Source organism: Oenanthe melanoleuca, chromosome 2 (genome assembly GCF_029582105.1).
Source record: "Oenanthe melanoleuca isolate GR-GAL-2019-014 chromosome 2, OMel1.0, whole genome shotgun sequence".
NCBI classification, from domain to species: Eukaryota; Metazoa; Chordata; class Aves; order Passeriformes; family Muscicapidae; genus Oenanthe; species Oenanthe melanoleuca.
This window is the reverse complement of record NC_079335.1, coordinates 37161197-37173685: the sequence shown is the minus strand read 5'-3', so window position 1 is coordinate 37173685 and position 12489 is coordinate 37161197. Positions and strand designations below refer to the sequence as shown.

The 12489-nt window shown below is 37.3% G+C and overlaps 1 protein-coding gene across 3 annotated transcripts in view; it reads right to left on the bottom strand.

Annotated features, from left to right (window-relative positions):
• The window catches only part of TOX (thymocyte selection associated high mobility group box), a 215853-nt gene that overhangs the window by 79060 nt on the left and 124304 nt on the right, over positions 1-12489 (bottom strand). For all 3 annotated transcript variants that reach the window (XM_056485533.1, XM_056485534.1, XM_056485532.1), the window contains exon 3: positions 7747-7989. In XM_056485533.1, coding sequence (XP_056341508.1) covers positions 7747-7989 — 243 coding nt within the window. The remainder of the gene's footprint in view (positions 1-7746; positions 7990-12489) is intronic.

The following is a 12489-nucleotide window of genomic DNA, read 5'->3' as shown; positions in this document are numbered from 1 at the left end:
TGGAAAGCCAAAAATGTGTTTTTTTCCCTCAAAATGAAGAAAAAATTTTGCTAGACATCTATGACTCTACATGTGCAAGATTTAAGGAGGAGAATTTACACTGCAGCAGGTGACACAGCTGAACTTCCAGCAGGCACCTAGAGTTAAGACAGAACATTCTCTAGTGGGGCTGCTTTTGTCCACACACCTTTCTGCTACTCAACAAAATGGGATGGGATGGTGACTGCAGTACAAATCCATGAGGGATGTGCAGCCTTCTCAGCTGCTTTTGAGTTTCAAACAATGCAAATCCATACATTTAAATGATGAAACAGGTGGAAATAAAGGCTACTCTACCTGATGCACAAAGCCCTCCCTTTCATCTGCACTGTGGGCTTCTCCTTCCTTTTTGTCTTCACAGAAGTATGTTCACAGTTTTTGAGAAAGACATTTCACTTCTATTCCATACACAGGACTTACAATCACTAAGATTTTTTTTTGCCAAAGTGTGAGTCTTCAGAAACATTTCATTATCATGCTGTTCTCGACAAGTACATGCAATGTTAAAAGCAGCAGATTAAAGTCAACAATCTCTGCTGCTGAAACCCCTGAATTTCTGACATTTTCTGAGAGTTATGTTTCCTCTATTTGCATACTCTATTATCTGTTTTGTTTGACACTTGCAGCTATGATGTTGCTTATGCATTAATCACTCCTGTGAGTACTTCACATGTGAGGTGTTGTATAATCTACCACCCACAATTGAAGTCTTTCTCTCTGCACCACATTCATCTTGTCTTAGCCTGTGTCTATCTGGTTAAAGCCTAAGAAAAAAAAAAATGCAACTAAAATTCTTTTTCTTACTTTTTATATGTAGCAAATAAATTCCTATTAGACAATGGGTAGCCACTGTGAAAAAGGTCACCAAAGCATTTTCTGCAGAAGGTTGTTTTCAAAAATAAGATATATTCTGCCTTGTTATTTCTTCTTGAAATTATACTGAAGTTGTTTTCTGACTGAGTTTGTGAAATGTGAGCCACGTGGATTCTCAACAACCACACTCAAGTAAGCAGGATGATGTGTTTCCCAACTGACAGTAAATCAACAGCTTCATTTTCAGTTTTAAAAATGAGATCTGGAATTCTTTTAAAAAGGAGTCCTGGTCATTGGTGTACAAATATTTTCCTACAGTTATGTGCAAATATTTACTTGATCTATCTTTAAGGTAAGCTCTTAGTACTTAGAGACTGAGAGTGTAACTTTACCAGATACTACCTTAAGACCAGAAAAAAAAGCCTCACCACAAATCCTTTCACAGGAATTTTTGTCCTAGTTGACCTGAAGAAGGTGGGGTCCATTTGAGAGGGGAAAACTGTAGAGATGCTACCAGCTGAGGTGGTACCAGCAATGTTGCCCCTTCTATGAATTCATGGACTGATGATTTCTGCTGAGAAAGCCCCAGGGACATGAGGCATGAGAAGGTTCTGGTCCCCCTGCTGCAGTGTGGGGTCCAGTCCCAGACAGAGCACATCTTTTTTTGAGAATGTCCCATTTCAACTTAATCCTGAGGCACAGAGAACCAATCACCTGCCACAGTATACAACAGCTAAATGGCAGATCTCTATCACTGCTAAAAATGCACACTTTGCTTCCACTCTGATTTTATACAGCTGTAATTTCTGACATCAGAAGGTTTTTGTAGCACACTAAAGAGCCTTCTAGTAGCAGAAATGCAATATTCAAGTATTTATGAAACCTTGATCAAATTACATCTTAATCAGCTCCTCTATATATCCTTTCTGTTGTCTTTCTGATGACAAAAGAGTGGAGCAGACATCAGAAGAAAGGAAAGATAAAAATTATGTTCCAGAGCCCTTGATGGAATAAATCATCATAATTCTACTAGAGACAATAGTTATGCTGACAAACATGAGGGGGTTAGAGTGTTTGATATAACACCCATTAACTATTGCAACCTTTCTCCATGCAAGGCTTATTTCAGTGAAAAAAAAAAACATAAACAACTGCTTGGAAAACATGGTGTTGTATTTTTGTTGTTGTCTGGCTTGTTTGTTTTTTTTGTTCTTTTTTTTGTTTGTTTGTTTGTTTTCCATTTTTTTGTTTTTTGGTTTGGGTTGAGTCTTTTTAGGGAAAAGAAGAACAACTTTAACATAAGATGTTCCATGACCTTAGCTTTATGATTTGGTGGCTCTGACGGCAATAACTCACTGCAATAAAATTTGGGGTAGCAGCAGGTCTGTGTAGCATAACAGTAAATTTTGATGTAAACTGAAGACCAGAGACTGGTAATGAGGCACAAATGAGAAGTATTCACCAGAGACAAAACATATCTGCTACCACTGGCATGCAATACAAGCTAGAAAAAAGTATCCAAACATGATTCAAATCTTAACACCTAGGTTAGGAGACACAATTCTCTTTATTTTTTTTGTTGTTGCTATGAAAGTCATTCATCTTGTTTATCAGAAATAAGGAATTTCTGTTTGACTCAGTAGTTTGCACTAACGCTTAAAGGTGCAAGAAAAAAGAAAAGAAAGAACAGAAAGAAAAAGAATCAGCTGTACAGGTGAGCCTCAAGATGAGTCATGAATACTGAATTTAAACTAAACAGGTATGAAACCAGTAAAACAAAATCCCAGGTACAGCAACAACAGTCTCCTTTATTGTATATATTAGCAACTGTACTGTGAATAAAAAATACTAATTCCATTATACCTGAAATTAAAAATGGAAAAAAAAAAAAAAAAAAAAAAAAAAAGTAGCTGTCTGCTTTCTTTCCTGTTATACAATGCCACATTTTGCTTAAGATATTAATCTCTCATGGGTTGCATATCTGAAAAATATAATTAATGAAAAAGTATAATGTAATTGTTCAGGCTTTGATGAATTGGGGCATAATGTTAAATAATTATTCATTGCCTTTATTCTTCTGTCTAAGTGTGCAAAAAAAGCAGCTTTTTATTGCTTTTTTTAATATAAGGACATGGGCCTTTGTGACATGCATTTTATTTTAAACTAATGCTTCTATTATTCCACATTTGAATAATTATAGCTGACATCATCTACTCTTCCGTGACCTAGAAGATCTTTAGCTCTAGCACACTGTTACATATTTTATGCATTACATGAAATAAAACACCTCAAGATTTCAAAAATATTTATTTTAAAAACAGCAATGAAATTGTCTGTAATCACATTTTCTGCTCTGCTTTGAAAGCAGCATTATTCAATATGCCAGTGGTCTTTTCCATAAGAGCAACATATTAGAAATTCATGCTGCTCTAATATATCTGAATTCCTTGATGTACTGCACTCCCTATAGACCTAAAGAAACATTTTTGCTTCAGTTTCATATGTCCTGCACATTACCTACTGATGTGGTGGTTGTCAAAACAGTTGTACAGTAGCCTTTGAATTCAAAGTGTGCCTTGACTGTATACTAAAAATGACAATAAACCTAAGTATGTGCATTATGCTGGCTTTTGCTGCCAGCACAAGTAGAGCATTTGGGAAATAAACCCCCTGATTTTATTGTCTTTTAACATCCTTTCCAAGTTAAATTTAAAACCCAGAAATCTGAAACATTTCAAGAAACCAAAATCTTCTATTTCTTTCTTGTAAATTTTCTATGCTATACCATCATGAGCCACATTTTCAAAAAGATCAGCACAAGATTACAAATGAAAGCATTCAAAAAATAGGTTGGGGGTTTTATCCCACTATGCAAAAATAGCATTGTAATTTTTAACCCTGGTTTCTTGCAGAAAAAACAGCTATCTACATGATACACTAAAGAAGCTGGAATATCTATAATTTTATGTGTGCACAGAAAAACTCATCATATAGAACACATTCAAAAGCATTTTTACAGATAAATACACATTCTCATACAATATGCATTTTTTGAAAATATTAGAAGGCTAACTCTTGTGGTCCTTGAAAATATCCTTTGGGATATTTCAAGAAAACTCACACCAACAGAAAAAGGCTGGCAGGTCAAGCCCCAGCTGGGATCTAACCAAACTCACACAGTCCTTAACTGGTTGGAAACCAGGAAGGGATCCCTACTCCATTACATAGAAGCAAACATGTTTACAGGACCATAAGTATATTTTCATTAAACAAAAATTTCTATGCATCAAATTGCATCCAATTAAGAAGTGGGAATAGAAGTCATATCCATTTTGAAGGAGGATTTTAGAGGGCTCCCATGTTGAGGCTGTACTGTGAGTTAAAACCACCGTGACTCACATTCTGGACAAATTTTGTAGATTTCTGATGCCCTGATATCCAGATATAATGAGCACCTAAAGAAATCTGTATGTGACAGTATGATATAAACTAAGGCCTATATGATGTATGCAAACTAAGAAGAAATACAGAAATATACAAAGATAGAAGTAAATATGTGAACTGACAGCAGAATAATGAGAAGGAAAAAATTTAGTGGTTTTGTTGTTTGATTTTTTTTTTTTTAATAGTGGGCATGCAATATGAAAGTCCAATCAATCAAAAAAAAAACAACTTCAAAGAAGGTTAATTCCAAATTTAAGACACTGTCAATGTCAATGAGAAATTTTCATCTCCCAGTATTGTAAAATTTTTTTAGAAAGAATTCCCATGGTGTAAAATGTGTAAGAGGCCGATCCGTAATATGAATTCACTGAGCTGGTAGTGGGCTCTTATTGTGTGCATTTAAGCACTTCTGCAGAGGAGACTTCTTAGAGAGATTGGGGTAAATCCTGCCATCCTTAATGAAAGGGATTTCATCTGCAGCTTGGAGGGAGTACAGCACAGTGTGAAACAGGGACTAGAATGGGGGGAGATTTGAAGGGGTTTTAGGAAGAATACATCTTCAATTTTCAATCTGTCCAAAATCACAGAAATCCTCATCTGAAAACACCTGGTAGCTGACATGAAGAAAACCACTATACTTAGTTTTTGAACTATATTCCAAATGTTTCTGAACTCACTGAGATTACTTTCACACATTTGGCTAGCATTAAGTAATGCTTTGGCTATAAAGACACAAACTGAAAAACACTCACTAGTTCTAATACAGATAAAAAAGAAGGTATTATTGCTGAAATATCAACATCGGTTAAAAACTAGCTAAAAAGAAGGAAGTTGAAAGTAAAGAAAAAATCCAAATTCAATCAGAGGCACATTGCAATGCAGCTGAATTTGTCCCAATGTAAGTAAAATCTGCTGAAGATGTAAAATTAATTAGGGATAGAGAACAGCCAACAGATTTGTTTCTAAGAATATTTTTTCTAAAAATACCCATTAGTGCCCTGAAAAATGAAGTGAGACACATGTTTTCCAAGTACACTAAACAGTACTTGATATGCTAGAAATTATTTGGAGCCAAGGGTTTAGATAGATTGGAGAAACTTACAAATTATGTTCTATATGAGGCAATATAGGAGTGACTTAGACAAGAACATGTTAAACAGATCAGAGTTTGATGAGATAGTAAAAAGGAAACTTGGAGATGAGTAATAGCACAAGAAAAGAGTCATATTGAAGAAAAAATGTTAAATGTTCTGGATTATAAAGATTCAAAACTAAGTAAAGAATGTTAACTCTACAAAATCCCCTGTTTTCTTCATCAGTGCAAAGCCAAAAGAACAATGGGGTCATTCTACTCACTGAAGACTTAAATTACTTCACTCAAGTTAATTTCTCTCAAGCCATTAAATTCAAATCAGAGGAGCTATACTGCCAAACAGTGTTTGAACTGTATGAAATCGAGGTGTTAACATCCTACCAGTTGTACTAACAGGAGCTGTAGCTTCATGCCCTGCACAGACAAGCCAGCTTGAGTCAAAACTATTGCTAGGTAAGAGGCAAATGCAAAAAGGGCATGCAAGTTAGGGATAACAGTTGACTTGGCACATGGCACTTCAAGGATCATGCTTTATTTATTGAACAAATCCTCAGAAATTACTGTCAAAATTCAGCACGCGTTTCCTTGACATCTAAATTTTCAACTCTTCTGATCTTCACTAAGTTCCAATAGCAAAATTGCCTGGTTATATTATTCAACTTTCCTGTATTTACCCTCAATGCGATTATTCACTGCGATGATCTACACACTCTCAAGGCCCTTTGTTCAGAGCTTGTTGCAAAAGGTTAATGTGAAACATCACAGCTTAAAAGAATGCATAGTTCTGAGCCATAACCATGGCTCAAAAGAGGTCAGTGCAATGAAATACTGTCTGTCTTGACTAGAGTGTCAAGCATTTCTCTTACTTTTTCAAGTACTTTCATAGCTCTGATTCTCAGAACCTCACACAAGATTTCACTCAAGCTCTTTAATGCATGCCATCAGCTTTGTAGACAAGCAAGGAAAATATAGGCTCTTTCCATAGAACACATTTATATTTCTCTATATAAATCTGCCTCTCCTCCACTCCTCCCATTATTGAATATAACCCTGGGGTCAGATTCTGACCTCAAACACAAAGTGTGCAACATCCTAGTAAATCAATAACAACAGTGCAATACACAAGATGCCAACACTTGTGCCCTCTGCTTTTTGGACATCTTCAGAGGGAATGAAGAGCTCCTCAAAATCAAGATAGCATTATTTTAATTAAGTTGCAATGAAGCCATGTGACAAGGCAGATTTTTGTTGTAAATTAAGCCTTTGCCAGCCACCATGGTCCCTGGCTCTGGGGCTGTCAGTCTGAGGGGCTGATGAATCTAGATCCCTCACTGCCCAAACCTCCATGTGCTGTGTCAGCTCTCAGATCCCCAGGACTGATTTATGTGTTTTAGGTAATGTGGTGGGGAGCTAGCAAGCTGGGAAGCCTAAACAGCCTCAGTCCCTTTGGTGAGCAGCCCAGATCTCTTTTCTCTAGGAACAATAGATTCTTATCTTTGGCTGATGGGATCTGCAGACCCTGGGCAGCCCATTTAGCCCATTTAGCCCACCTTGTGCTTTAAATATCATGAGACACACACGATGTCAGGCTCCATCCTCTTTCATGGGATTTTTACCTCTTTGGGTTAGAATTGTACATCAATGAGAAATAATCTTGTCTGGAGCTGCTATGCAAGAAGTATACTAATTAATTGTAGAGCCCACTTGAAAATGTAATATGTAAAGTAGCTCTGCAGTTGTTGCAAGCAATTTAACATTCAAAGAAGTGATTTATAATATCAGGCTTCTCAAGATTACGACCATAATGACTATCTGACAGACTTTATAAGCAAGTTGTCCAGTCATTTCAATTGGATTCTGGCTGGCTAAGGACTGGGAACTGTAAAAAGGCTGTAAGATTTGGCCTAGAATCAGAAATAACATTTGCTGTTTTCCAAACGTGCAGTAAACAAGAAAGGAGATATTAAATTTTTGTACATCTCTCAGCACATGCAAATGAGAATGGAAAGAGCCTCATCAGACAAATACAGAACAACGGCCATCTGGATCCAAACCCTGCTCCAGCAGAAGTCAGAGCCTCTTTCTGTCATTATTTACATCCCTGTAAAGCAGGAACACTTCTACCCAAGGCAGTGGAAGGTGATAGGCTTTGAGGAACTCAGCTGAAAATCCCTCCTCACTCCTGCTGGGGGCAGGATTTGACACAGGGAATGCAATGTAACACCCAGAGTCAGGCCAGTGCCCTCCAAAATTTGAGTGGTGCAGCTGTTGGACCCCTTGCAGGATTTCAAACAGGTCTGTGTTTCCATAATTTTGCACTTAAAACAGAAAACAAGGGAAAGATTAAAAGTGCTTACCACAGAGAGGGAATTGGAAAGCAGTGTCCCATCTTGGCCAAGCATGTTGGAAACTGTAATTTCAGGTAGATCCATGTTTTGAGGGTGGAAAGGAAGGAGGCCATTGTGGTTCATGGGATGACACAGAGAGTGGTACCCAGACTCTATCTCATTCAAGTGCACCAGGGAGTGTTCAGGCAATGATGGAGGAGTTATAGGAGGTATGTTAAAATCTTCACTTTCGAGACTTGGGCCCGGAAAAGACTGGAAAAAAAAACAACAAATGGAAAGTGCTATGAAAATCATATAAGCATTGGTCAATAATAACAATAATAGTCATACAGAGCAAACGAACCAAACTCACATACTTCTAAGCACGATCCACAATTTAAAAAGAATATTTTCAAGATCTGTATATTACACAAGTGAAGTCTCATCATTATGTATGGAGGAAAAAATGCCTCTAAGGCATAAAAATCTATGATACTTTTCCTTTAGAAAAAGGTATTTTTAAAGAAGGTGATCGCAAATGGATTTCAAGGGTCCTCTTAAAATTTTCCAAGAGTGTTCATCTAGCTGAATACCTTTTTCATGGGAATTGTGGAAAAGGGAATATAATTTATGAAATTAATATTGGCACAAAATGGTTCATTTTACTCCCTGCTACTCTGACCAAGAATCACATAGTGAAGGAAGACACCACTTTTATGCTTATGGGAGTGCCATGCATTTACACAGCTACAAAGGAAAAGAAACAGTACCTAGCATGAGTACACTCTGTGTTTATAAAAATACATTTGAAGTGTCTAAAAAGATATTTTTTTCTTTCTTAATCTATAAACTGAATTATAGATACATTTTGTCATCAGAATTAGTAACTCCACCAAGCAGCTGTTAGTCTTTTGTTGTCTGTTGCCATTAAGTCATCCAACTCAATCTGATCCAACAAAAAGCCACAGGCAAAGTCAGAGTAATGCACCAAGGTGGATAATTGCTATTATTTATCTACAGTTTCTTTGTGTAGCAGGTAGGCTCATTTATGGGATAGGGTGGATATGTGAATATTTTTTAAAAGGAAAAGGTGAGCATAGTAAAGAGTTAAACAGACCAGTTGCAATGGCTCTTCCTGAAAGCCTGCTCTGCTTTTCTGAGAACAGCCAACTCCTTTGCAAAGTGATCAGTCTTTGCACATCCCATGCCCACAGTCAGGAGATTTATAGCTCAGAGACTACTCCCACCCTTCCTGCCCCTCTTCAGCACAGCAGTCCTGCTCTGAGTGCTGCTTTTGTTAATTCTGGAAATGCAAGGATTTAAATACATTCTGCTCCTGAAAAGCATCACCAGAAAGGATGAGTATGAGAGCACAATTTCAAAGAGCAGCTATTGGAAGAAAATGCTTTCCCCAGTATGATTTTCCAAATGGAGGACAGTACTGTGCATGAATTCATGCAGAAGGACAAGGGAAGAATCAATGGCCAATTATAAACAAAGGGATTTTTCATTAGTCATCATAGTAATAATGTCCTTCTGGTGCCTGAGGTTACTCTCCTCTGTATGAGCATGCATATATAAACTTAAATCAGACCAAAACAGCATTAAATGTTTTCAGTGAGCTGGTGATCACAGAAAAACCTCCTCTAATGCACATTGCCATGGTTTTGGCCGCTTTGGTTTTTTTCCCCAAAAAGGTTTTAATTTCTTTACCAAATATCTTAGTATGAAACAGAACAGGAATTCTATACTGGAAAGGCCAATGAAATGCCCAAAAATAAAAGCAACAGAACAGGGTTTGACAGTGATATCACCACTGTGAGGACTTTGATTCTACCCATGCATTCCAGCTGTGTTTCTCACCTCCAGCACAGGAGTTTTCCCTCCCTTTGCCCCATCTTTCTCCTTAATGGCAAGCTGGTGTGACCCTACTGACCTCTGTAAGTTGCATTTGCCCCCCCTTTTACAAGCTATGATGCAGCTACTTCTCCAAGGGGAAATACTGTAAAATAGACCCTCACTAAATGGAGAGAAGGCTTAAACATGGCAAAGAGAGAACGTCCCATTTGCTCAATAACAATGTGTAAATTTTGCAAAACCAAATAAAAGTATTAGGGACAATGCATACACTACCTAGTTATTAATTACTATTATATAAAATCCATGATGAAGGAAAAGGTGCTTAAATTAGATCTTAAAGTGAGTTTAAGATCTAATACCACAATAAGTAAACAGCTAGGAATAGAAATGAAGGAAGGGATAAAATCCATAATGCTCTCCTAGACCAGTGCTATCCCTGCAGGTACACTTAGATTTGGTAACTGTAATCCGGGTGAGCTTGGATCCATGTAGCCTACAGCTTCCAGGAGGGATTCATTAGCTATGAAAAGATGACATTTATGTTCAACAGTGTCTTTTCTACTGTCCCAAAAGACTTATGGCCTCAAAGGAGTTTTCTCTCCCCTGATTTTGCAGGTAGAAAGCTCTAACATTTATTTTCTCTCTCTTGTACTGTCCTGTGAGACTTAAGTTTATTATTTTTCTTTTTTAAAAGCAAATATTCTTAAATCAAATATTGACAGGCTATTGGAGGCACTTAACATATCTGCTTATTTGTACACCTCTTTTTGCATGTCACATATGGATGGATCAGGTTTTACTTTTGATTCTTTGTGTTTCAACTGTGTCTTTAACTAGTAATATTTCAAAAATGGTGGAATCAACTGAACTTCCAGTAGGACATTAGCTTCACTTATTAAGAAGGAAGTATTAAGCAGTAGTAGCTCCACAATCCAAGTTGTGTCATGTGTAGGTATATAATAATGTTATATATATGTTATATGGGTTAAGCAATTTAAATAGAAGGTGGTTCTCTGATTAATTATTAATAAAAAAATCACACCATGGTTATTGCTTGTGAACCAGTTAAGAGTGTATTTGATCCCACATCACCTACAATATCATTGTCAACTACACTTAAACGTATAGCAAAAGCCATAATGACACACCAAGTAACATATCATTCAAATTATAGTATTTCCTATGTTTTTCTATTGTTATTTTTTTCTTAACACGCAAACTATTGGACTATTTCAGTAAAGCTAGGCACAATCCAAGCTATATGCTAATGGTATGGGCAGATATTCAAAAGCATCTGCAGAGCACCCTATTTACCTTACATTTTCAGCCAAATTGATATTTCCATGTTCGGTATTGTGTGCATGTGACACATATAGACATAACTTCCTCAGGGGAGCTACTTCAGTGATTTGCTGGAACTTATTTGTCTTGACCAGGAGCTTGGTTCAGATGATTGTAATGACTTAGCACACTGGCATATCAAACCCAAAATTCCTAGATCTGCAGCAAAGCCCAACATATCCCAGGAACAAGTTGTTGCAACTGTGCCTGGAGGAAAGGCACGAGGAATGGGACATGTGCTTGTCCTGTGAATAGCAGCTACAAGCTTAAAACACCCACTCCTACTTTCCTGCCACCTCTCTCCTTGCCATTGGAAAACCTATTTTTGTAACCATCTGGGGTCCCCTTGATGCAACTGATCCACTGCCGGCAGTGAGCTCTCCTGGAATGTTGTATTGTCACCTTCTCTAAAGGGAAATTGTAGGGAAATTTACCAAAAAGCCAGTCTTGATCTTAACCCCATAGCAAGAACTCCCACTCCCAGACCAGTCATCCCTGTCCCAGCCTCTGAGCTTCCTTAGAGCACCATTTCTTCCAACACAAGCCATTTATCTGGAATTTCTAATTAAAGCAGTTACCTAGCATCCAGAGCATCAGGGAAGGCTGTACTCCCTGTATCCAACTACAATCATAAGTATAGGTCATATGTATTAATAATAAATGGTGGTCTGTAGTTTCAGCTCTGTTAGGTTTTTCTTGGGGACTGGGAAGGTTAGGGTCTTTCCCTCCACTCCAAGGGGTTTTCCTTTATAGTGTTCCACAGAGAAAGCCCTCTGCAAATTAACACCATTAAACCAACTGCACAGCACTGAACAGACACAGGCTTATATTTTTCTTTAGATTAAAGAGCATTTTAATTACACCTGTGCTTATTATAAACAGATTTCAATCTAGTTCAGATGGAATCTACACAGTGGGAACCTCAAAACTGAATATCCTTAAATCTGAGCTATCTATAGACACAATGTTGTGAAAGATTTCTGAATTAAGAATATTGTCCCAAATTTAGAGGACAATATTCTATGTTTCTGGCTAAATATTTGTGGCATTCCTGCTTGAAATGATGGAAATTTCATAAAACAGATGATTGAGGTGCCCACTGAGATCAAGGGGCTTCATTATCTACAAGCTACCTTGGCATATAAATTTATGAGAAAAGCTTGCCAGAATAAAATGATAAAAACAGTTAATCCTGACTCACTGTCCAACCCAAACCCAAGCTTTTGTTTCTGAATAAGACCCCAAGGGTCCTCTTCAATTTGCCTTTTAAGCCATCCAGCCTGGCCAAATTCAGCAACAAGCTATGGAAGGAGGGGCAAACTGGGACACTGAGAGGAAGTGTATGTCAGTTCTTTACTTTGGCAACACATAACTCAAATTAGGGCTACACATCCTGCTGTGCAGATAACACGAACACAAAAGAATCTAGTATTTACTTTTGAGGTTACTCATCAGGAAAATAAGGGAAATGCTGGCAGGAAATACAAATACAGCCCTTTTCCTTAAGTACTCTACAGTGATAACTGCATATTGGACAGCAAAACTTACTTCTGTTTCAAAATAATTTTAATA